General features: G+C 45.8%; 1 protein-coding gene across 1 annotated transcript in view; it reads left to right on the forward strand.

Moving 5' to 3' along the window:
* The first annotated feature begins 4,458 nt into the window (after positions 1-4,458).
* Positions 4,459-24,702, forward strand: part of Gan (gigaxonin) — a 54,008-nt gene continuing 33,764 nt past the window's right edge. The window contains exon 1 of the mRNA XM_004659588.3: positions 4,459-4,625. Within this exon, the coding sequence (XP_004659645.1) occupies positions 4,459-4,625 (167 nt within the window). The remainder of the gene's footprint in view (positions 4,626-24,702) is intronic.

Consider the following 24,702-nt stretch of genomic DNA (forward strand, 5'->3'; position numbering starts at 1 on the left):
GGCTCCAGGGAGTAGGGGACAGCATGAAAAGCAGTCTCTACCTTCACGAAGCTTCATTACAATTTAATTAGCTCTCTGGTGCGTGAGGCACCCTCTGAGTATCGGGTAATATATAGAATCAACTCTCATGAGTTATAAATACTGAGATGTTTGTTCTCTGACTCAGCATTTGGAAGAGCTTAGGTTTTCCAGAAAGAAACTATCTACAGATTTGGACACATGACAGATGTACCCAATAAATGCCTGAAGATTGCCTTAAAATGATTTAAAAGAGAATGTCTCAACCAAAATGAAAGATTATGAAGAGCCACCTTTGAGGCATGGAAAAACTTGTGGGCCTGCAAGGCAGAAGTCCTGGGTCTTCTCTGCCCCACTACGTCACAGCTTTCTCTTCAGTAAAGTGAATCATTGAAGCACATGCTTTCCAACGGGTTTTTTAAACTTCTGTTTTCCTTGCATTACATTATGTATTGCTCTGGGCTCCAACAGTTACTTAAGAGCTCAGGGGAATACTTGAGGGCTCAGTTTTCAAAGCAGAAGGAAGCTTTTGAATTTTTTTTAAACAAATGGAAACTGCTGTGATCTTCTTTTCTTTAATGTATAAACATTATGATGGCCAGTGCAGATATAGGAAGGAGAAAAGTGCAGAGAATAAGAGCCTCTGGAAGACCTATGTCTGTGCTTCCTTGCAGCAAGGACCAGGTAGCCAGTGCTTAACAACATCTGGCAAGTCGATGATTACTCTTTATATCTTGCAAACATCCTTTCTTTTTGGCCTTTGGACCAAATATACACATACATACATACATACATACATACATATGTACATACACACATACATACATATATGTGTACTTTTTCTTCTTTAATCCTTTCCCAGGAGGTTGTTGAGCACAGTGTCATCACCAGAGACAGAAACTGGCAGGACAATATTGGATCGCTTAGATGACATGTTTCTCAACGACAGCTGCTATCTGATACCTACTGAATGTTGGGCAACAATAGCAGCACATGTACTATGTTTATGGTCATAAATATTATCAAGGGTGGCCCAGTTTGAGCAATACTGAGAAAGGCTGCAAAACAGCTCAAGATTCAATGGGAGTGGCTCCTGCAGCGGTGGGAGGGTCATTTTTGCCTCCCACTCCCAGCCTCTTCAGTCCCCTTGGCATGAACATGAGCTCTCCCAGGACACCCGAAATCGCTGGTAACCTAGCATTCTGGGATTGTCAACTCCCTTTTGAGTAAACTAAGAGGGTTTTCAAATTACCTCTGAGAAGGAATGAAGGCCAGATCCTGTCTGCAGACCCATGATTTCTTTTTTCCCACAAAGAATGAGATGCTGATGTGGGATGACCAGGACATTGAACATATACAACTCAACTTGCAAACCCTCTTGAAAAATTCATACATCTGCCGCCCCTGGGGGCCCTTTTATTCCACGCGGCAATCAGCTGGCGTGGAGGAGCCTGTGGTCTTCTGCTCCCTGCCTTCAGCTCTACTCACTTCTTTCTCACTCAGCTGATTTGCTAAATGAAGAACTGGAGATGGAGGGCATCTACTCCCAGCCACTGTGCAAGTTGCAGGGAACAGGGGCGGATGCAACACAACACCTACCTTAGAGGGACTCACAGCCCAGCAGAACAGACCTGTACACAATGAAGGACAGCATGGCTGGGCTAGGGAGGCCACTCAGTAGTGCAGCATTTCACCAGCGTGCACAAGGCCCGGAATTCTATGCACAGCACCGGAACTCTTGCCTACTCTGCCTTGAGGAGGTGGTGGAAGGTTTTCTGAAGGTCATGTTTGAGCTGGGTTTCAAAGGAAGAGTAAGAGTTCACAGTAGGAAGACTGGAAACAGTGGGGTGGTACTAGGCGTCCTGTGGCACAGGTGAATTCTCCATCCAGCCAACTGCCTTCCTCCCAACTGACCTTGTCAGTTATGAAACTCTGCCCAGGCCATCCCATTCCTTCCTTCTGTCAAAACAGCACAGAAGGTTTGCCTCTACCAGGAAGAGCTTGCCTGACTAATTCTCATTCCCACTTGCTTCAGTGGAGGCAACTCTTCCATCCTGGGATAACTGACCATGGTTCTGTTCTTGGAGCTCTTTGTTTTATTTTGAAACCTCTGACATTAAAGAGTAGACCAGCATCTCAGCATCAGATATGACACTGGTTAGAGAAATCTCCTAGTCACAGATACTACTTTTGACAACAGCACAATCGAGGGGGTGAAACAAAAAACACAAATTAAGAATAGAAAATATGATTCAGGAAATATTTATTAAATGTTTAGTATTCACACCTAGAAAAAATTCACCCAACCTCCCGTGAGCATGACTATGTGCTAAGAACTCGGCTTGGCACCTGGGACCATGCCAAGGGACAATAAACACAGAAGCTAGTGAGTCACATGGATAAACTCAGCACAATAGCGCTCTGCAGAGCAATGTTGAGAGTACAGCAGCCACTTCCTGGACCAAGGAGCGCTGACCGTACCCAGGGACCATGGGCAGCCATCAAGGAGAAGATAAACATATACTGCTTTTTCTTCTTGCTGTTCTTTTTTTTATGACTTTTTCTTAATACAGAGAAAATACGGACAGATGAAATAAAGAGGACAGGACAATAAATTTCCATGCTCCATTACTTGGCTTCACCCACTCCTGCTGGCTTTCTCCAGTCCTTTGGTTTGAATCCTAGACATTTTTATTATGGCATACATAAATACTGAACTGTGTTTGAAGAAGGAACTGGAAATGTGTGTATCTCCCACTAGTGACCTCCTTGTCCCATCCCAGACTACTGTCTGGAGAACCATTGACAATCTGCTTCCTGCAAATGACCCTCAAGCCTTGGTTGCTGCAGGGGTAAAGACCCAAGACTGTCTGGGGCCTGAGTTGGCTACGGCAGACAGAGCCAATCCAGTAGAACTTCATCCTGCCTTGTCTGGAATGCTGCCCGGCATATTCTGATCCTTAGTCCTCATAAAGCTGCTAATTTTCTAGAGGGCTGAGCACCTAATGTTTGCCCAAAATAGCAACTACCTTCCCCACTCCTGTGCACTTTTAAGCATTTCCAGAGAGGCTTTCAGAAAGTATGAACTTGACCTGCAGGCTGAGCCCTCACAGAGCTGCTTCCTGCCACCGACTAGATCTTCCTGTGTTGGGTGCTTGGTCCTGTTTGAACATCTTGCCTTTCTACCTCCTTGACCTTCAACATTTATCTTTCCTTCAAAGAAATGAACTGACATCCATCCTATTAGTTAATTGAGAACTCTAATGTAGACCCCACACTGTCCCTCGCAATTCTATTCCTTTAAAGCAATCAACTACTGCTCACTGCCCTCATTACCCTCACATGCAGACCACCATTCCTTTGTCTAAATCGTTTTAATAACTTAGCATCTATCTGCCTTTCGCATCCCACTTCATCCTCCACGTGGCAGCTTAGTGATTTTTACACACACAAACACACACACACACACCTGATCATTATAGCAACCCCACACCCTGATCTTTATAGCCCCCTACACACACAACACACATCCCTGATTTTTATAGCCCCCTACGCCCCAGATCTTTATAATTCCTACACTTACACACCTCTGATCTTTATAACCCCCTACACACATACACCCCTAATCTTTATAGGCCCCTACACACACACACACACAAACTTACTTAACTTCTAGGATTTCCTGGTGCGCGACCCCAGGACCTCCAGGTGGAAGACCAACCTTGCCACCGCCAAGGAGGCCTTGCAAAATGTAAGCGCTTATTTCTCTTCTTCATCCACTACATCTCTGTCCTGGCCCGCAGCCAAAGCGACCTTTTCAGCGTTTGCTTCCACCCTGAGGCCTCTGCTCTCACCTGGGAGACGCCTTCATTTCTCTTAGCTGGGGAACGCTACACCTGAGCCCTCCATCCCGCGAGTTATCTCCCAACAGCCACAGCCCGAAGAAGTCCTCGGCTTCGTTTTGCATCTTACGCCCCGCCGCACAGTTACACGGAAGAGCCGAGGCTCGGATTCAAACTCGCGGCTCCGGAGCCGGGGCTGATCGGCTGAGCCTGTCCTCCAGCACAGCCAGCGCCGCCGCAGCAGCCACCGTCTCCCCGGCGGGCTCGGGCGCCCAGACCCGCGGCGGGGAGGAGAAAGGAGGCTTCTGATTGGTCGCCTCCGGCGACGGGCGCGAGGGGGTGGGGCGCGGGGGCGCCGCGGAAAAATGACGCAACTGCCGTGGCTCCTTTAAAGGCGCCAGTTCCGCGAGCCGCGGATGGCGCAGGCGCAGGCGCGTTCCCGAGCATCCAGCTTCTATTCCGAGCTCCGAGAGCCGGGCCGGACGGGCGCGGGCGGGCGCGCGGGGTGCGCAGACGGGGCGCGCGCCGGGCGCGGGGCGGCTCGAGGGGTTCGAGGTGGGCTGGGCAGCGTCGGGACGGTCGAGGAGCGGGCGCCGCGATGGCTGAGGGCAGCGCCGTGTCCGACCCTCAGCACGCCGCGCGCCTGCTGCGAGCGCTCAGCTCTTTCCGCGAGGAGTCCCGCTTCTGCGACGCGCACCTTGTCCTCGACGGGGAGGAGATCCCGGTGCAGAAGAACATCCTGGCGGCCGCCAGCCCGTACATCAGGTGAGCCGGGGGACCGCGGCGGGCGTGGCCGCGCAGCCCGGGGGCGGGCGTGGCGGCTCAGCCCGGGGGCGGGGCCCCGGAGCCCCTGGTCCCGGACCCCAGCCTTGGGGCTCCGCGTCGTCCCCGCTCGCCGCGACCTCCCTCCTCAGACTCCCGGGGCCCGATCCCGCCGCCCGCCACGACAGCTCCCGCGGCCGCGTCCACCCCGGGGCCGAGCCCGCGCCGCTCTCGGGCCCGTTGCCCTCCTCGGAGTTGCACCCGGCCCGGATCCCTCCCCCTTCCCACCAACACACACCCTCTGGTCCCCCACGGCGATCGTCCAGGCCTGAGAGCCCCGGAGACTCCCAGGTACCGTCGGGACCTGCCGGGGACCTGCTACCGCGGGCAGGGCGGGGCCTCACCGGGAAGAGCCGCCCCTTTGCCTGGCCAGGCCCCTCCCGGCCCGCCGGTTCCCCGCTGAAGTTTGCCGGCCGCTCGTCTGCGAGTCGCTGTGCGGTGGGCTGGGCCGGGAGCCGCAGACGGGCCCGGGAGGGCCCTGCCGGGAGGAGAAGCCTGACAAACAGCACCGAGAGTGTGAGCTGAAGGATAGCCCTTTTGGATCTTCTCCGTGGCACCTGCGAAAACCCGACGCCCAAGGCCGGAGATCTCCAGGGCAGTGGTGACTTGGCCACTCCCATGTTACAGACAAGTTAAAATGTTGTGAATTTTAAAAGACCTACTATCTGTCATTCTTTGGATACAGTTGCGACTGAGGACTATAAGATTCACACTAAAGTGAAACAAAGCTGTAGCTAGATTGGCCAACGCACCTAACCAGATGAATGGAAAGGCTGATAACGTGCTTATTCCAGTGTATCTGATTTTACAAAGAGACTGCTACCTTTTAGCAACTTTCTGCACACTGGGTTGCTTTTTTAGTGAAAGGGGGAAAGGGGGGTTAAAAGCTGGAGAAAGTGCTCAATAAGCTGGTTAAATATAGAATAATGGTAGACAATGTCACTAGAATTGACAGGTCAGGGAAAGCATGCTGATGTGTATGGTACTCTTAGTGCTTTGTCCCAGCAGAACTCTGCACATAAACTGCATTTTAATCCTTGCTTTAGGAGACGTTTTACTAAGAAGTAGTTCCTGTGCCCTTGAAACTTCAGCCTTCTTCTGGCCCTGTCTTGGAACATTTGCACTTGTGGATTGGGAGGGGAGGGGAGTGTTCCTTTGCTTATATGGAATTTAGATGGCCAGTATGACAGGTCTCTGGTAGCAGGCACTTCAGAGGTTAGGACAGTCAATCAAATTGGATCTGCAGACCAGAGTATCCAAAGTAGTCCCTGTTGGAGACATGATTAGGAAAACTATTATTGATGCATTATCATTGCATTTCCTTAAATGACACCTGGTTGGCTTAAAAGAAGTAAATTGCAAATCATGAAGCAGGTGCTATCTCCATTCATCTCCCTGCACAGCGCGCAGCACTGTAACATACCCTGTTTCTACTCAGCCACAGAGGAAGCTCATTTAGGCCAGAGATTTTTCTTTTGGTCCTTGGTGGATCCCTCACAACCAGAGAAACAGGGCCTGGTGGCTGAGTAAATGTGTTGGATTAATGACTGCCTGCCTTTCTGCCACAGCCCATTGGCCATTATAAGCTTGACTCCATTATATTCCCATGCTAGCTGATTGAGACCTGCTTCCTGTTTCTGGAAGTTACTCGTAGGAGCTATAAGTGTTGGGGATGACTGGGATCTGCCTTCAGCTCACCAGTCTGCCTAGTGAGGAATACAGTATGCCTTTGTCTCATTGCATCTTTGAGGCGCGTATGAGGAAGTGCGCGTTAGTGTTTTGGACACTTCACATTCCTCATACAGGTCTATGAAGGTGGTAATTCTTACAGGCTAGGAAAGGTCTCCTGTGGTCTAATTCTGATGCTTTCCAAACAGGAAAATAGGGTCTTAATGGGCATTAGTGACTTATATATTGAGGTTAGTTAGCCTAGGTTTAGCAACCAATCCAACATTGTCACTTTAGGAATTAAAGCAACTTGATTGACATTTTCTACTTAACATACACAGTCTTGTAAAGTACCTTACTAATTTAATTCTTGTCCTTGGTATAGTAAGTTTTTTTTTTCTCCCAATAACCTTAGCAATCAGGCAAAATTAGAAAAACTAAGTATAAAAAGAAAAAGTCAGAAAACAGCTTCAGCAATAAACCTTCGTGACCAGCTGAAAGAGGTCTAGCAGTTTAAGTTATGTAGAACAAGGGCTATGTAGAATATGTGTCCACAGCCTGAGAGTTGGATTGTGTAGAATGTGTGTCTGAAACCTGAGGCTTGGGCTATGTAAAACTTACACCCCATAGCCTGAGGTTTGGGCTGTATAGAATGTGTGTCCACAACCTAAGGCTTGGGCTGTGTAGACGGCTAAAAGCTTGTGGTTATGAATGTTTAGGGAGGCAGGCAGCACCTCCCATGGTCTGTCACTCAGCTATGCAAGTGGAAATGATATTTTCACAGCAGCCCCTTTTTCCAGTTTTCCTCACCCCTCACCCTGGCTGGTGGCAGTTACCTGTAGCTTGTTGGGAAAGTATATCTGAATGTAGCCAGGGACCTTTGAGAATGGGGAGACTGCACTAAACGTACAGTGACTGACTGTCTTACCTTTCTTGGCACTCTGAGTCCTCTTGGGAATGGCTCTTTGGGGTTTGTAGGAAATTTCCCTTTCTTTGAGATATTGCAAAGTCTGCTCTGCTTTCTGTCTGAGGCTCTTCAGATTCTGGTCCTGCCCCCTTTTCTCCTGAGCTGTGGTATTCTGGGGAGAGCTAGGGATCTGGAATTCATCTCTCCATGTTTGTGTGGGTCCACTAGAGTGACTCTACAAGTTCCTGGTCCTGGGCTGTATTTTTAGAATTTGGCCTTTTTCTAGAGACCTGTGATGTTGATATTTGTTTAACATTCAGTCCTGAACAGTAAAGAAAGTGCTCCAGGATTTTATGGATCTTTTGATGAGTCAGCTAATGGTGGAAATGACTTATTTTCTGAGAGAAGTTGGTTTGGTGAGGATGGAGTGAGACATCAAGCCTCTATTTCTGCTTGAGTCATCTTGCACAATTTCTCTGGGACCTGGCTTCCTATTTGTGGAGTGAAGTTGGCTGTTCTACAATGAGACTAAATTCCCTTGACGTCTGAGCTATGTGACTTTGGCTGTGTTTGTTTTGCTTCATGTATGTGTCATGGAGAGAGGGAGTTTCTGTATTCCTTTTCTGTTCATTTGTTTGTTTTGTTTACTTTTTTTTGGTTTGCAAGGTAGGGCTTCACTCTAGTCCAGGCTGACCTGGAATTCACTATGGAGTCTCAGGGTGGCCTCAAACTCACAGGGATCCTCCTACCTCTGCCTCCCAAGTGCTGGGATTAAAGGCATGTGCCACCACACCCGGCTTTGTTTACCATTTTCTAGTATATCAGTGTGAAAGTGTTTCCCTTCCCTGTCATGCTGGGCGTCATTGGGTGTTTTGTATAAATCCAGCCCTTCAGTTGTGTTGTAACAAGTGTTTATTTCATGCAGCTAACCTGGGTATGACCCAGTTCTACTTATTGATGATCCAGTTTTACCATTTAAATCTGAGACTTGACTCAGATGATGCTGAGGAAACTAACCAAGGAGGTCAATATGATGATCTCTGTTGGAGGCCCAGGTTTCATGGTAGCATGTAGATTATCAGCCTTTTCGTGGATACCTGAAGTTTGCTCTGTAGTTTAATGTTACAGGGGTACTAAGGTTCTTTATTTAGTATTGTCTGTTATACAGAGTATGCTATATAGGTCCCTAACTCCCTTTTATTGATTAATTTATACAAGTAACAAAGTAGCCCTGAGGCTTTGCTGAAGATGTTCTATGAGCCTGCTACCCCCTCTAAGAGTTCTTGCTGTTAACACATCATCAGAGTGATGTTTCACCAGTGTTTGATGATATTTTCATACTTTTTCTCTTTCCCTGCACTTATACCAACCCCTGAAATGATTGTCACTTGGTTCTGAGTAGCAACTGTAGCCTGTTACAATGTGCAGGGATGTGGCTTGGAAGTCCAGGTTCTGAGTCTCTTTTGAATCCTGAGTATTCATAAATCACCCTGACTGTGCCCACTCTTGGCAGACTCTTACAGCCATGGAAATGAGTTGAACCTTTTATCTTTTAATGGATCTAGGCCTTGTTTGTTTTATCCACCTACTATAGGGCTTCTCTAACAACTGCTTAACAGATTAAATCTGTCCTCCGTTCTTAAAGTATTTCAAAATGGGCCCTTCCCTGCTCCAGTCTTGTTGGATTAAATTCCACTCTTATGTAAAGTTTTCAAAAGGAATATTAAATTATGTTCACTTTCAGAGAATCAGAGTAGAATTTTTCCTCTGGCTTTAAGGAAGCAAAGCGCATATAAGTTAGGGCTGTCATGAAGTTTCACTTCATTCCCTTCAGCTCAAAGACACGTGTTTATTTGTACACAACACTGGATGTCAGTGTACTAGTGACTGCGCTAATTGTAGAGAGGCCTGTGGAAGGTTTCAAATGATGGAACAGATCAATAAGATTCTTGCTAGACTCGTGACTGGAACATAAAGGGAGGTGTTGAGTGTGCGTGTGTTGTGGACTGTCTGGAGGATTGTTATGTGGAGTAGTGGTGATACAACTTCGCTCTAACTAGTGCTGCTTGTCTCCTAGCCGAGTCTTCTTAATCTAGCACCTTCGACTGCTAGCCGCCATGCTGCCCTGCTTACTTGAGAATCTTCTTTGCCCAGACCCTTCTGAACTTCACTTCTTAGATTTTGTGTTCCCCTGTCAGTCCCTTTCATCATTCTTAGAGTGATTCTTGTTTTATAACTTATATGCAAGTGAAGCGGTGCTTAGAATGTGGCATCCCAATTATAAAACCACCTTACCGATTGTTTGATGTGTTTATCAGTTCTTCTCAGATATCAGAACCTAAAATTCATTATAACCCACAAAGAAAACATCATTAGGACAAATCAGGAGCCACTGGCTTATGAGTAGCATGAAGTTAGTCTTTCGGGGAGTGGCATCATCCTTCTCACAGAGACAAGCTATTATTTCATGTGCTAAAGCTGTAATATAAATGAATAATTTGTAAGTTGGAATTCTAGGTTAAGGTGGAGATGTGGGGGTGTTGGGGTGTGACAACTGGCAGGCTCTGGTTGCAGCCTTGAATTTGAGTACTTCCCATGGCTTCTTTGCCTCTTAAGCCACAGTGAGAAGCCTGAAGAAGGAAGGGAGTCAAAGGCTCAAATAAAGGTAGCAACTGTAGCTTTAGGAAGGGTGAAGGTCTCACGTCCATCTAAATAACAGGTGCTCAGCCTTTGTGCTTAGAAAACAGATCACTTCCAAAGTCCTGAACCTCCAGAGTGGTTTAGCCACACAGTGATGGGCAGTGCCTGATGCTTCCATTTCTCCATGGGAGTAAATGGTGAGTATGCCCTTTATCGGAAAAACCCAAATGTTCCAAAATCTGGTGCCTTGCTGACCTCACGTAATGGGTTACAATCAAGTAGATGCAATAAAAATACTATAAAATTACCTTCAGGCTGTATGTATGAAACATGTGAATTCAAAAACTTCCAGTCCAGCCATCTTAGATAAGGGAAAATCAGTCTGTATGCCACATTGTCAGTCACCATTGAAGGAAAGGAATGTATTTTTTTCCTTTGTCAAAGATGTTAGAAAAATAAGATGTATAAGGAAAGTAAAAGTTTTACAAAAAGAATGCTTTGCTATGTAAAGCAGGAGCAGCTTTTATACAGTAAAGCTGAGAGGAAGTGTGCATCATGAACAGAAGATGGGAAGACTGGCTTTAAAAGTCAACTGTTGGGGGCTGGAGGGATGGCTTAGCGGTTAAGGCATTTGCCTGCAAAACCAAAGGACCCTGGTTCGATTCCCCAGGACCCACATAAGCCAGGTGGCATATGCATCTGGAGTTCATTTGCAGTGGCTGGAGGCCCTGGTATGCCCATTCTCTCTGTCTCTGTCTCTCTCTCTTTTTCTGATTCTCTCAAGTAAATCCTGACACTATCTACACAAGACCATCATAATAGGAGGGAAAGATCATGCCATCAAAACAAAAGAGAGATTGATTGAGAGGGGAGAGTGGAGTTTCAAAGGGAAAAGTGGAGGGAGGGAGGAAATTACCATGGGATATTATTAGTAATCATGGAAGTTATCAATAAAAAATAAATAAAATAAATTTTTAAAACTTTAAAAAAATTTTATAAGTCAACTGTTGGGCTGGAGAGATGGATTAGCAGTTAGGGTACTTGCCTGTGAAGCCTAAGGACCTAGGTTTGATTTCCTCAGAACCCATGCAAGCCAGATGCATGAGGTGGCACATGCATCTGGAGTTTATCTGCAGTGGCTGGAGACCCTAGAGTACCCATTCTCCCTACCTGCCTCTTCCTCTCTTTCTCTCAAATAAATAAATAAAATATTTTTTTAAAAAGTCAACTGTCGTGTGGAGGAGTACTGACAGCTACCATCTTTTGTTTTCCTTTGGGAATTGGTATGCTAATAGATTCAGAAACTTAAGTATGTGTTGGTTCACTGTTATCTGGGGTTCTCTCTGCTACAAAGTATTTCTGGATCTTTTAATGGACAAGTTTAAGGAGGATTTGGTGCTTATTTTTTATGTCAACATAAATGTTAACATGAGCTAATATTTGTGTGTATGTATAACTTGTGTGTGCACATTTGTGTATGTGGACATACATGTGTCACGGTACACATCTGGAGGTCAGAGGACCTCAGGCTATTCATCCTTGCTTGCCATCTTGTTTGAGTCAGGGTCTCTTTGCTTTGTGCTGCTGCAGACACCAGGCTGGTTAACCTATGAGTTCCCAGGGACTTTCCTTTCTGTCTCCACCTCCCATCTCGCCAGAGGTACACTGGGATTATAAACAAACACTACTATGTCTGGCTTTGCATGGCTTCTGGGGATCTGAACTCGGATCCACAGGCTTACATGGAAAGAGCTTTACCACCTGAGCTATCTGGCCAGCCTAGATGTATTCATTTTGAAACATGGTTTTAGAATATTCATCATTAACCAGCTGCCTATGCCCCTGGATAATTGCAAATAGTTTTGCACTGTTGAGCTCCAAATAGTCCCAGACTTCTGTCCTTAAATTGTTCATACTCTTTCATTTCTAAATTAGAAGAAACTCCATGTTGAAACCTCACCTTTAGGACATGAGGTGGGTGTGAATGTCCTCCCAACTCATAGGGAACAATTACTAAAAATACAGCAAAGGGGCTTGACAGTGGGATTTCAAAGAGCACTGAGAATCCTTCGAAAGAAAATGTCCTCCTGCTTCAGAGTCAGAATTGGGCCTGGAAGGGGGACAGTGCCCATAGACCTCTAGCTTCTCCTGCATGGAGCTGGTATTATTTATTTTGAGACAGGGTCCCTACTCCATAGCCCAAGCTGGTCTTAAACTCAGGACCCTCCTGCTTCTACCTCCAAAGTGTTGGGATTACAAGTGTGTGCCATGCCCTGTTTGTGTGATTTTTTTTCAGCCTACAGTAGCTGGCTGGGGACTTATCTGGTGTGTGGTTCAGTGCTCTGCTCGCCTCACCTGGCCTTCTCAGCTACTGTCTTGGTTCAGCCAGATACCAACTCTGTCCCCTGCATAAAAACTACAGTCCTTGCTCTTGTCAGAAGACATTAAAATGCTCATTTTCTTCACCTCCTGCAGTGGGGCAGGGAGTTGGTACACTTCTTTCTATCTCCTTTTGTGTGGGTAGACAGGGGGCTGAGGACAATATTCACCAGTGTCACAGCTGTTGGGACATTCTTTAAGAATGCCATCACTGAGCCAGGCGTGGTGGCGCACACCTTTAATCCCAGCACTCGGGAGGCAGAGGTAGGAGGATCGCCAAGAGTTCAAGGCCATCCTGAGACTACATAGTGAATTCCAGGTCAGCCTGAGCCAGAGTGAGACCCTACCTCAAAAAAAAAAAAAAAAGAATGCCATCACTGCCTTAACCCATGTTTGTGGGGCTGTTTACTAGTGATAGATCACAGTTCAACAGCTAGCATTTTCTGAAGCCGCTAGATGTCTGTCTGTGCTTCCATTACAGAGAGTTCACAGTGAAGGGCCTTAGTGATCAGTGTTGGGTTTTGGGAGCTGATAGCAGGGTTAGTCATTCATCCAACCAGTACCAGGAGGTAGCCCAAAACCTTAGCAGCAGCTGCAAGGTGCTGGCGGCCACTTTCCTTCTGGAACCCACATTTCAGCAGCTCATATAGTATCACGCCCTACAATACTAAGACCAACCACATGGAAACATAAATTAGTCTATTTACTTTTCTACTTCTACGGATCTAGGAAAAAATAAACATAAACTCAGTATTTTAAAATTATTTCTAGTAGCCACTTAATTTCTCATAATGTATATCCCAGTGTTCTAGGTTAGTATCAGAAATTCAGGAATGAGGAAATAATAGATTTTGTTTGTTGCAGTAAACACTTGAACATTGAAAGTCTGCTTTAAATGCTGTTTGTTGGCTTGTTGGCCAGTTATCGCCCAGGTACATCACATTTGCAGAAACAGCTGTCTTAAGTAGGGAACAGGATTCTCAGCTCAGGTGCTGTGGCAGGCGTAGTCTCCCACTAATCTTTTCCTTCATGGGCAGAAGCGTTCAGCACCCGTGGAGTTGGGCTGGGGAAGCTGCAGTACAGAGGTCATGTCATTACAGAGAAGGTGGACACTGAGGGGCGGGATGCCCCGGTGCTCTGAGGACAGACACTGCAGGGAGCATGCTCCGAGGAAGTGCCTTTGAAGCAGACCTGAGGGAGAGGTGGCCAGGCTAGAGAGGAGCAAAGGAGGTGCTGGGGACAGGACCCTGGCACCCTGGAGAGAACCAGCAATGGGGGGTGTCTTCAGAGTAAATCACAGGGCCTTGCACAGCCTTTGGTTCCCAGACAAGCTGGCATCTACACTGCTTCCAAATAAGGTTATCTTTCCCTGTAACACATCCTGAATAGCTGAAGACACTGTGTTGGGAGCTAATGAGGAGCTAGCAGTGTTGGGGAGAACGCACTTATGACATCATTGAGTTTGAGGTAGAGGTTATGTTTTGTTGGATGAGCTATGGATAGCATTGACAGATTTTCAGAAGAAAATTATATAGTCTCACTTGCATGCTTGTTGGTGTGTGTGTGTGCATGCATGCAATATGTATGTTGTATGCACAGATGCCCATGTGAAGAGGCCAGAGGAGAATGGTGAGTGTCCTCACGTATCCACATGTTTCCTTCCTTGAGACAGGGTCTCTCCCATAACCTGGAGCTCCTGTCCCTTAAAAAGCCCCAGGGATTCTCCAGTCTCCGCTCCCATGAACTATACATACAGCCATGTGTGGCTGTGCCAGCTTTTTGGTTTTTTGAGGTAAGGTCTTAATGTAGCCCAGTCCAGGCTGACCTGGAATTCACTATGTATTCTCAGGGTGGCCTCAAACTCACAGCAATCTTCTTACCTCTGCCTCCCGAGTGCTGGGATTAAAGGCATGTGCCACCATGCTCTGCTCATGCCAGCTTTTTATGTAGTTTTAGGGAGTCAAACTTGGCAGTCTCTAGCCCAAAAGGGCTCTCATGCTTAAATAGCAAGTGCTGTTAGCTACTGCCATCTTCTCAGCCACACTTGCACATTGTGTATAGGTCGCTTTTTGAGAGGGGATTGGAGGAGTCAGGGTGGAAAGCTTTCTCAGTTGTTGAGACAAGAAGTAGGGTGCCCTGGATTAGGGCTTAGCCATAGATTTGGAGCAGAGTAGCAGAATTGGTAATATTTGCATTAGAACTTAGTGGAAAGAAAAGAAGAGACCAAAGATAATTCCTAGGTTCTCATAAGACTTTTTCTATCCACCCATGAACAGCACTTACCATCACTGATGGTAAACCAGGGGCGTTTAGAGAGATTATGGACAGCGTAACATCTATTTGAGTTTTTAAAAGAATGGAACAGGGCTGGAGAGATGGCTTAGCAATTAAGATGCTTGCCTGCAAAGCCGAGGGACCCAGGTTTGATTCCTCAGTACCCATGTAAACAAGGTGTACAAGGTGGTGCATACATCTGGGGTTCATTTGCAGAGGCTGTGGACACCCATTCTTTCTCTCTCTATCTGCCCCTTTCTCTCTGTCAAATAAAAATTAAAAAATAATTTTAGAATATTTTCAGTGCCAGTGAGTTGTTGGCCAGCAAGGTCTCTGATGCCCCCAAAACATTACAGGCCATTGTCGAGGCCCTTGGTTTCCCGCCAGGAATAGATGGTAAGACCCTATTGCTGAAGACTCCAAATACTTTGGATGCAAGGTCACTGAGAAATCCTGCTGGAGCTGAGCTGAAAACCTCCTTCGTGTAGACCAGCTGACAGAAAACTGGAAAAAGCCACACTGCATGCAGTTCAATGGGAGAGAGAGAAATCACCAGTGAAGATACTCAGCAGTGGACTCTGCAAGCCTTAGAGCCAACGGGTGCAATAGTGACACATCTGTTATGGGGGAAATCAACCACTCTCTAACTGGCCTGGAGGCCCACTCCATGGGAGGGAATACATCCCTGATACTGAAAACCTATAACAGCCGGGCATGGTGGCCCACACCTTGAATCCCAGCACTCAGGAGGCAGAGGTAGGTGGATCTCCATGAGTTTGAGGCCACCCTGAGTCTACATAGTTAATTCCAGGTCAACCTGGACCAGAGAGAGACCCTACCTTGAAAAAACAAACAAACAAACAAACAAACCAAAAACACAAGAAAAAAGAAGGAATGAAAACCTACAGCAGGGGTAGTCATGAGCCCTAGGGGTGCAACATCTGCTGCTGTCTGGCTAAATGTATATACTGTACTCACCAAACTGCCTAGTAAGCACTTCTCTTAATGTTCATACCCATATATTAAGGCTACTCTCACTTTTGGTTAGAGAACCTTCTCTTTTCAGATGGAAGTGACTTTGGCATGACTCAGAAGGCATCATGATGCTGAGAAGAAGTGACAGAGGAGTGCTCAGCACTGCAATATCTCTATAACACTTTACAAGGCTCAGGGTCCATTGTGGAAGAGGTGGCAGAAAGAATGTAAGAGCCAAAGGAAGGGTAGGACTCCTTACAACGTGCTCCTCTAAACACAAAATGGCCTGGATATCCATGACCTCACAGTGCCTGACACTACCTACACAAGACCATCATGATAGGAGGAAAAGATAATCACATCAGAATAAAAGAGAGACACTGATTGAGGGGGGGGGGATATGATAGAGTGGAGTTTCAAAGGGGAAAGGGGGAGGGAGGGAATTACCATGGGACATTGTTTATAATCATGGAAGTTGCCAATAAAATAAGTAAATGGCTCTAAAACAAAAAATAAAAGATGGAACAAAAGATGTTTTAGCCACACAGATGCATTTAGCTATAGGAAGTCAGAGGAAGGAACATCCTGGAGGATCACAGGGTAGAAGATGCTGGGTTTGAGCCAGGTGTGGAGGGCTGGGAAAGGGCTACAGGAAGATAGGGTAGTGGGGTGTTCTGGTGGAATGGATCTATACACCATGCTGGAACAGAAGGTACCTCAGGGTAGTAAATGAAACTGGACTAGCAGCCTGGCCTAGGAGTAGGGGGAGGTGGATTGTGGGAAGAGGGATGAGAGGCAGAGTATTCCAGAGGGCAAGGTTAGCACAGATCTTTATTCAGTCTTTTGTTGCTATCCTTAAAAGATAGCATTTGGAGCTCTGCTTTCAGAAAGCAGTCACTAAACCTAGGAAGGGGAGGGACTGAGTTGCTAGACTGACTCAGATTTTTACCCTGTGGCAAGGGCGAGGTACCAGAATTTGGCTGGTATCAGGGATGAGAGGAGAAACCAACTGGCTGCTGATTCAATGGGATAACTGCAGATGAAGGGAAAAAAAAGAAGAGATAACAAATGTTAAGGCAAGAAGGTAACGGTCTGTCCGGAGCTGTCAGTCTTAGCTAACATAGCTGCGTGTATGCCTTAATTATTTTTTCTGGTTGTACTGTCATACATATGTGCTCCTTGGGTGTATGACTGGTGTCTGTCTGTTTGTCTGAGCTTACTGCTGCTTCCTGGCAGATAAGTTCATGTTCATGCTTCAAGATCTGCTTTGAATAGCCTTCAATTTACAACATTTTTCTAGTTGCATCAAATCGTCCCTCTGCACACTCCTTTCATGTGTGGCTCCTCACTTTGCCTCCATCAGTCCTTTATCTAGCACGAGAAGCAGGACAGATACATGGTAGGCTGGCTACTGTGAAAGCAACAGTCTTATCTCCAGGCTGAAGGCACTGGATATGTAAGTGAACTGTCTGTGCATGTGCATTGAGGTAACCACACTCCTAAGTGTTGATGGAGTTCAGGATGCTGTTTGTCCTACTTTCTGTATGACTAAACCTTTTGTCAGAACATTTCACTGGATAATAAGTATATGTTGGGGAGGAGAGTGAGAGGCAAAATAGCCGCCAGGCAGCGGAATTTAACCAGTGGGTGTCCTGAGGGTGTGCTGTATTAAGTGCCATGGTCAGCTTTACCAGAGTCCATCTCTGGTGCCAAGAAACCAAGCTCTGCATTCAGAAGTAGTGGCTCCAGTGAGAGAGCCATTGTTCAGCCGCCTGAAGAATTAGTTGAGAAACATTCATTCCCTTGACAACACTTTGGAAGGCATGTACAGCTTCAGGTTGTTTGGAGACGTTTATGATCATGGGTTATAAATTAAGGAAGTGCCAGCAGCAAAATGGTTTTAAGATGGAGCATACTGATGCTAAATGAAAGCTGATCCTGGAGCAGACTGTCATGTACTCAGGGAGCTTATAATGAGCTCTTACTGTCCCCATGTGCTTACTCAGGAGGCCACTGTATTGGAATAGCCATCACCCTCCCCCTAACTTCTTCCATTTGGAAAGAGAAAATGGGCAGCAAATAGAAGAATGAACTTACTCTGGGCTGTGGAGTTTCCGTAGCTTTTAGCACCACTTGTTTAGCAAAAAAAGAAACACAGGGCTGAAGAAATGGCTAAGCAGTTAAGGCACTTGCTTATGAAGCCTAAGAACCCAGGTTCAGTTCCCCAGTACCCACGTAAGGCAGATGCACAAGGTGGTGCGTGCATCTGGAGATCACTGGTAGTGTTTAGAGGCCCTGACATGCCTATTCTCTCTCTCTGCCTCCGTCTCTCTCTCTCAAAAAAAAAATAGATTATTATTATTTTTTTTTTTTGTAAAAAAGAAGAAATACACAAGCTGGACTTCAAGGAGAGGGTCTCAAAGGGCTCAGTGGATATAGCCCTTGGTGCACATCCCTGAGAATCCCAGTTGAGATCCATAGACCTCATGTAAATCAGAGCTGTGGTGGTCTTCTGTAATTCCAGCGTACCTATGGAGGCAGATAGAGGAGAGCTTCTCAGAAGCTCACAGATAGAGTGGAGCAGTGAAAAATTAAGAGTACCTGCTTCAAAATGTAGTGGAAGGTGAAGGCTGACCCAAAAGTTGTCCTTTGACCTCCATATGCATGACATGCATGGAACCCCACACACACATAATAAATTGAAAGATGGCCCAGTGGTTAAAGGCACTTGATTGCAAAGTTGGCTGACCCAGGTTCAATTTCTAAGCCATCCATGTAAGCCAGACACAAAAAGTGGCACAAACATCTGGCATTTGTTTGCAGAGGTAAGAGGTCCTGGTTCATGCACACAAGCGCATGAACGCACTTACATAAACAATATAAATAAATGTCCAGTTTTTAAGCACACAAGAAAAGTAGCCCTGACCCAAACTTGAGCTACCCTTTCCCATGAGGTCTCAAGGTCAGAGTCTCTTTTGAATGGCATCTGAAAAATAGTTCCCAAGTAGAAAATCTGGAAGTGTTTGACAGGTTGTGGCATGAATGTCTGTCTTTTATGTGTGTTTTCCAAAGGTCAGGGTGTGACCAGAACAAGGAATCAGGCTTGTTTCATTGTAGAAGAATTTTTGTCTTCGCAAGTTGCTGTATCATGATTCTGTCTTTGAATTCATCTTAAATTTTAATGTGTTTTATTACTCTGTCTCTTAAAAGATACATTTTAGTGACTGATTTACTTTTGAAATTACAGACTTATACTTAAATTTTTAAAATCTATTTCATGTACAAAGTTATAGAAAATCCCTTGAGATTTCAATTATTTTTTTGTCATTAAGTTATTTTCTAATTCTGAATAGCATACTAAGTGTATTATTATAGCTGTGATCTACATATTTTTTATAATTCATTCTTTCGCTTAAAGTCATTTCATATCCCTCCTTTTTTCATATCAATTTAATGCCCATAATTATTTTGGATTGGTTGGTCGGTTTGTTCTTTGAGGTGGTTGGTTTGGTTGGTTGATTGGTTTTCTTTTTTTTTTTTTTTTTTGAGACAGGGTGTCACACTAAAGACTCGGCTGACCCAGAACTAATCTAGACCGGGATGGCCTCGAACTTGTAATAGTCGCCCTTCCTCAGCTTCCCGAGTGCTGGCGCAGCAGGTGTAATCTCCATACCTGGCTCCCATGGTCACCACTGGTGACTGTGTTATTAGATCACACTGCTGCTCTGTGTATTTGCTTAAGCATTCTCCTGTTTGATGTTGTAATTTTTTTTTTTTTGCCTTCTGAATATGGACATTGTAATCAAATCAGAAGAAAATATTTGGATTCCTTTTTTTTTCTTTGCATTTTGTGGCTATAGGTGAACCAAGCTTGAGGACCATGTCCCTAGTAGAAGATAAAAATAGATTTGTTAATTTTTTGTTTGTTTTTTGTTTTTCTAGGTAGGGTCTCACTCTAGCCCAGGCTGACCTGGGATTCACTATGGAGTCTCAGGGTGGCCTCAAACTCACAGTGATCCTCCTGCTTCTGCCTCCCAAGTGTACCACCACGCCTGGCTTGTTAATTCTTATTGTATGAACCAAACCACTGTCCTATGAAGACCCTGGCAATGTGGACCTGATTGTTTAAAGATCTGTCACCATGATTGTGTCACTTTTACAAATGATTTTTTTTAATTATTACTGTGCATTTTAGACTGGATTTTAAAAATGTTGTCCATTTGGTATCAACATAGGCACTGGCAGGGTTTTTTGGGAGAGGGTCAGAGATACTTTATGCTTTGCAGGCTTTACGTGATTTCAGTCTCTTCTTCTTGGTTTTTGTCCTAACTGCCTTTTAAAAATATAAAAAGGCATTTCTCAAAGGCCTGTGAAAACATGCAGCAGGTTGTAATCTGCCGTCCTTTCATCTGTGGTATTCAAGCTTTAAAAATGTGGACACACAGACTTCGAACTCTGGAGCTCACTTTAAATGCTGTTTCATGTATAGTGCCTGTCTTCTGAGTTAGGGCTGACCACTATTGTCACCCACCCATGGCCTTCTTTCTTCTGTTTCGTCCTTCCTGGTTTTACACTCTGACTCCTCTCTGCTGGCTGCTTTCCTCTAGCATACAAGCTTGCATCCATCCTTCAGGATCGGCCTGCGTCAGCTGTGCACCTGTGACACAAATAAAGCCACTCTGCTCTGCCTTTTGGAGCCTGGCCCACAGAGGTGTGTCCGTGTGACACGCCGTGACATGCCACGCCACGCCACTCTGCGTCTCTGTGGCAGATGCCTGGTTCCCTGGACTTGGTAGGCAGAGTGTGAAGGAGCTTCTCTCTTCATCTTCTCCAAGGGTCAGTGTTGTCCCCTGTGTGTCTGCTCTGGAGTTAGGCGTGTGCCTCACCACTCCATTAAATCAGTTCTTTGAAAAATTGTGAAATGTAATTGTCAGGCCCAGTGAAAACATTGACATGTTTATCTTAGGGGACTGCTCTTTTATTATTGTTGGTCATTTTCTTGACATTCAATCTCACCATACTCCTGTGACATCTTTTGTCTGATTCCTCTATAGTCTCCTTTCTTGACCTCTTCCCTGTACTGTGATTAGGCCAAGATTCTGACTTCACCCTCCCCATACTCCTTCAGCAATGTCATCTGTGCCAAGACACTGGCTGCCCTGTCCTCTCTCCAACTGTAGATCCACCTATGCAGTGTAGCTACCTTAAATCAGGCAGCCCTGCTCCCTCCTCCCCTCCTCCTCCAGGTAAGTTGTCCTGCTTTCCCTGTGTTGCAGTTACACAACTGGGACTCCAGGAGAAAGGTGGGAGTCAGTCCACAGAGCTGCCGCCTCCCTGCTTTTCCTATTGTTTAATCGATGGCAGGACACACCGTTTCTGTAGTGTGTCTCCGCCACACTCTCATGGCCTCCCCCTCAAACTGTAGCTTTCATGAGCTCTGGTTGTGATGGGGCTGTTACTGGCCTATCTGCCTCCATGTGCAGCCCCCATCTGACTTTCACTCTGCCACCACCAGGGAGGTTTCTAGAGTGGAACCAGATTATATTTAAAAGTCTAATGTCTTTGGAGACCTGGCTCATTCAGGGCCAGGGCAAGAAAATTATACCACAAGTCTGGAACATCTTAGGCCAGAAAATAAGGAGGTCCTTCAGAGGTGGAACGAGCTTTACAGGTCCTCAGGAGCCAGCATGAAAGGACCTGAGTGACAGAGCTGTGAGGATTTGAACAAAATAACCAGCATGCTCTCTCTTGCACTCTCTCTGTCTCTGGTTCTTTCAAGATAGGGTCTCACTCTAAGTCACCAGGCTTATCTGAAACTCACTCTGTCCCAGAATGTCCTCAAATCCCAGCAATCCTCCTACCTCTGCCTCCAGAATGCTGGGATTAAAGGCATGCAATTTTTTTTTTCAATTATTAATTTATTTGAAAGAAGGAAAAAGAGAGTGAGTGCATATGGGATCTCCAGGGCCTTCTGCCACTGTAAATAAACTCCAGGTGCATTGTGCCTCTGGCTTTATGTGGGTACTGGTGACTTAAACCCAGGCCATCAGGCTTTTCAAGCACGTGCCTTTAACCACTGAGTCATCACTCCAGCCTGTTCATCTGTCTCTCTCTCTCAAATACATAAATAAAAATACTGAGAGACAGTCCATTTCTCCCAGGGTGAAACCCAGGTTCCTTTGTAAGGGGTGCAGGTTCTTCACAGTCCTCCCCATCCAACTCCTGCAAGTCCATACTCTTCGCCAGCCCCGCTAGTCTCTCCTTGCATGGCTACACAGCACCTCCTCTGCACACCTGTTCTGTGCCCTTCTCTGCTTGTTCCCCTTCCTCTTCACACGCTTGGGAAATCTAGGTCGTGCCTGCCTCAGTGAAGTCTTTGTGACCACTCTCCCCAACAGCTGACCTCCTCCCCTTCCTGTTAACATAGTGCCTACTCCTCTGTGTTTGTGGTAACTTTCTTGTCATGTGTCCTCGGTCTCTCCAATCTATGGCAGTCCTCACTCTTCCCTTTGGTCATAACTTTGGCATTTTTGGTGAGGACCAGTCAGGTATTGTATAGGATGCCCTTCCACTTGGCATGTTAGTTTCTTAAGACAAGGCTGAAGTTGTGCACTGTCGACAAGTATATGCTACAGTGACATTGTGTCTTCCTCAGTGCATTGGCTCCATAGCCCCATGATGCCAGTGTTAGCCCATTGAGTTTAGTCACAGTTAGAGATATCACTTGGCCAGCCAGCATACTGTTTTTTTTTTTTAATAATCACTAAGTAATTTATGGAATGATACTTTTGTGTATGGGGGTGGGGATATATATATACATACATATATATGTATATGTATGTATGTATGTATATATATGAGATGTGTGTGGTGTGGTGTATGCACATGTGTACACAGTTGTGTGCACTCTGTGTGCTTACATGAAGAGCAGAGGACATCAGGTGTCCTCTATCACTCTTCTGCCTTATTTCATCAGGATGGAGTCTCTTGGTGCACCTGGAGCTAATGCCAGATTTTAGTTACACTGACTGACCAGTAAGCCCCAGTGGTCCTCCTGGCTTTGGGGTTACAGGCATGTGCAGCAATGCCCAGCTTTTTACATGGCTTCTAAAGATTCAACTCAGGTCCCCGTGCTTGCACAGCAAGTGCTGTTACCTGCTGAGGCATCTCCCCAACCCTGGGATGATACTTTAGCATAGTTTAAATGTCCCATTCTTTATCAACTTTCACTGACTAATCTTAGCATCCACTTAAACTTGCAATGCACTTATTCCTCCAATACATATTAATTAGTGTTCTAAATTTTAAATATAAACAGCTGAGTAGAAAATAGTACCGTGTACTAAGGTACTAAGGGGACTCCCAGGGAAGGAATGGATTTGGAGCAGGCTAGAACAAAAGAATTTATGGAACATCTTGCTAGAGGCTTAACTTGGAGTGAACTAAAACCCAGACTCCTAGAAATGACCGGTGTTTCATTGTGTCGACACTAACTTTATGGGTACAAGTGCTAGTTCCTCAAGGGTGGGAACTTCTGAAGTCCTGCCTAATGCTGTCTCTGGCCCCGGGGAAAGGCTGGTTATACACAACATAACTGTGCGTCCTCCACTCTGGTCTGCACTGTTTGGGCCGTGGTGTGTACCTTTCGCTGTTGGAATGTCGTGTTCCTGCCTGGCATCTGGGTTTCTTGTAGCCCTTCATGCCTCTGAACCTCCTTGTGTGTACTACCTTCCCTTCTTGTGTCCCAAACGTGTATACTGTGCAGAAGTTTCCATGAGCTTCCCTCTTAAGTTGCAACTCACACCTTCTGTGTTCTCTTTTCAGAAAACAGTCTTCCTTAAGATAATTTCATCTTCATTCTAATCATGTGACTCTGAAAGACACAAAATTGCTGTTATATTTCTTCTAGAGACCCCTGGAAGGAGGCATTAGAGCACAGCCAACACAAGATGCTGTTCCATCTTCACAGCGGATGCGGGGCTGCTGGGGGGAGGCGGAAAGCTCTCGTGCATGCTCCTGTGCTGCGGCGGGGCTGGAGGGTGGTGCGGAGGTGGGCCTGGGCCTGCAGATCCTCTTCGCCAGGACGGTGCTCTGACTCAGCCTTGGTTCCTGAAACCTTTGGGAGTCTGTTTTCCCTTTGCATTAGGACACCTGCTTTCCCAGCAGGGTGCCAGTGATGGTGAGGGGAGGCCAGTGAGCACAGAGAGATGGGGCACACTAGGCTTGCTCATGAAGGAAAGCCTCATTTTCTAGCCAGCTTTCCTGGACAGGTCCCCAGTGGGCCTTTGCTCAGAGCAGAGTACTGTGGACGTATCTGTTAACAACATATGTGGGCACAGCACTTGCCTGGCATTCCTGGCTTCAATTCCCAGGAACACAATAATAAAAATAAACTAGGTTTGAATGTATCCAGTGGTGAAATGTGTGTGTAGCTGAATACTAAAACATGGTATAAATTTTTGTATTCAGGTTCATTGATTTGTTAATATTATGGTTTAACAAATGGATTCAGATATTCTATTGGCATTCTCAGAGAGAAAAAAATGCATGGAATAGTGGAAGATTTTGGTGTTCTGAATTGCTAACTAGCAGCATACTTGGCTTGCTGTGGCATGAGACCACCACCCTTTGACTGCGGACCTGCCAGCAGGCATAAAGTCCTCTGACCTCCACCTGTGCACTTCCACTCCATACATATGCACACACACAAATAAACAAAATAAAATCATCTATTCTTCCTGCACTGCTGATCACGATGGCAGAAAGGAGTCTATCTCAGGGGTCTTGAAGTTCAGTGGAGAAGTACAAAAACACCATAGTAGTGAAGGGTTTATGATGAAAATATACTATTCACATGAATGAAAACTGTTAATTAAAAAAAGAAGAAGAAGAAGAAACTGGGCATGGTGGTGCCTGCCTTTAATCTTAACACTCGGAAGGATCACCATGAATTCCAGGCCACCCTGAGACTACATAATGAATTCCAGGTCATCCTGAGCTAGAGTAAGACTTTACCTTGAAAAACAAATGCAAAACAAATAAAATAAGGGAAAGAGGGAGGCCCAGCATGGTAGCACACACCTTTAAATAAAATAAATAAATAAATAAAGTACCACACTGGCTGGGTAGATGGCTCAGTGGGTTAGGTGCTTGCTGTGCAAGCCTGACAACCAGTTT

The sequence above is a fragment of the Jaculus jaculus genome, chromosome 1 (assembly GCF_020740685.1).
Source record: "Jaculus jaculus isolate mJacJac1 chromosome 1, mJacJac1.mat.Y.cur, whole genome shotgun sequence".
Taxonomy (NCBI): domain Eukaryota; kingdom Metazoa; phylum Chordata; class Mammalia; order Rodentia; family Dipodidae; genus Jaculus; species Jaculus jaculus.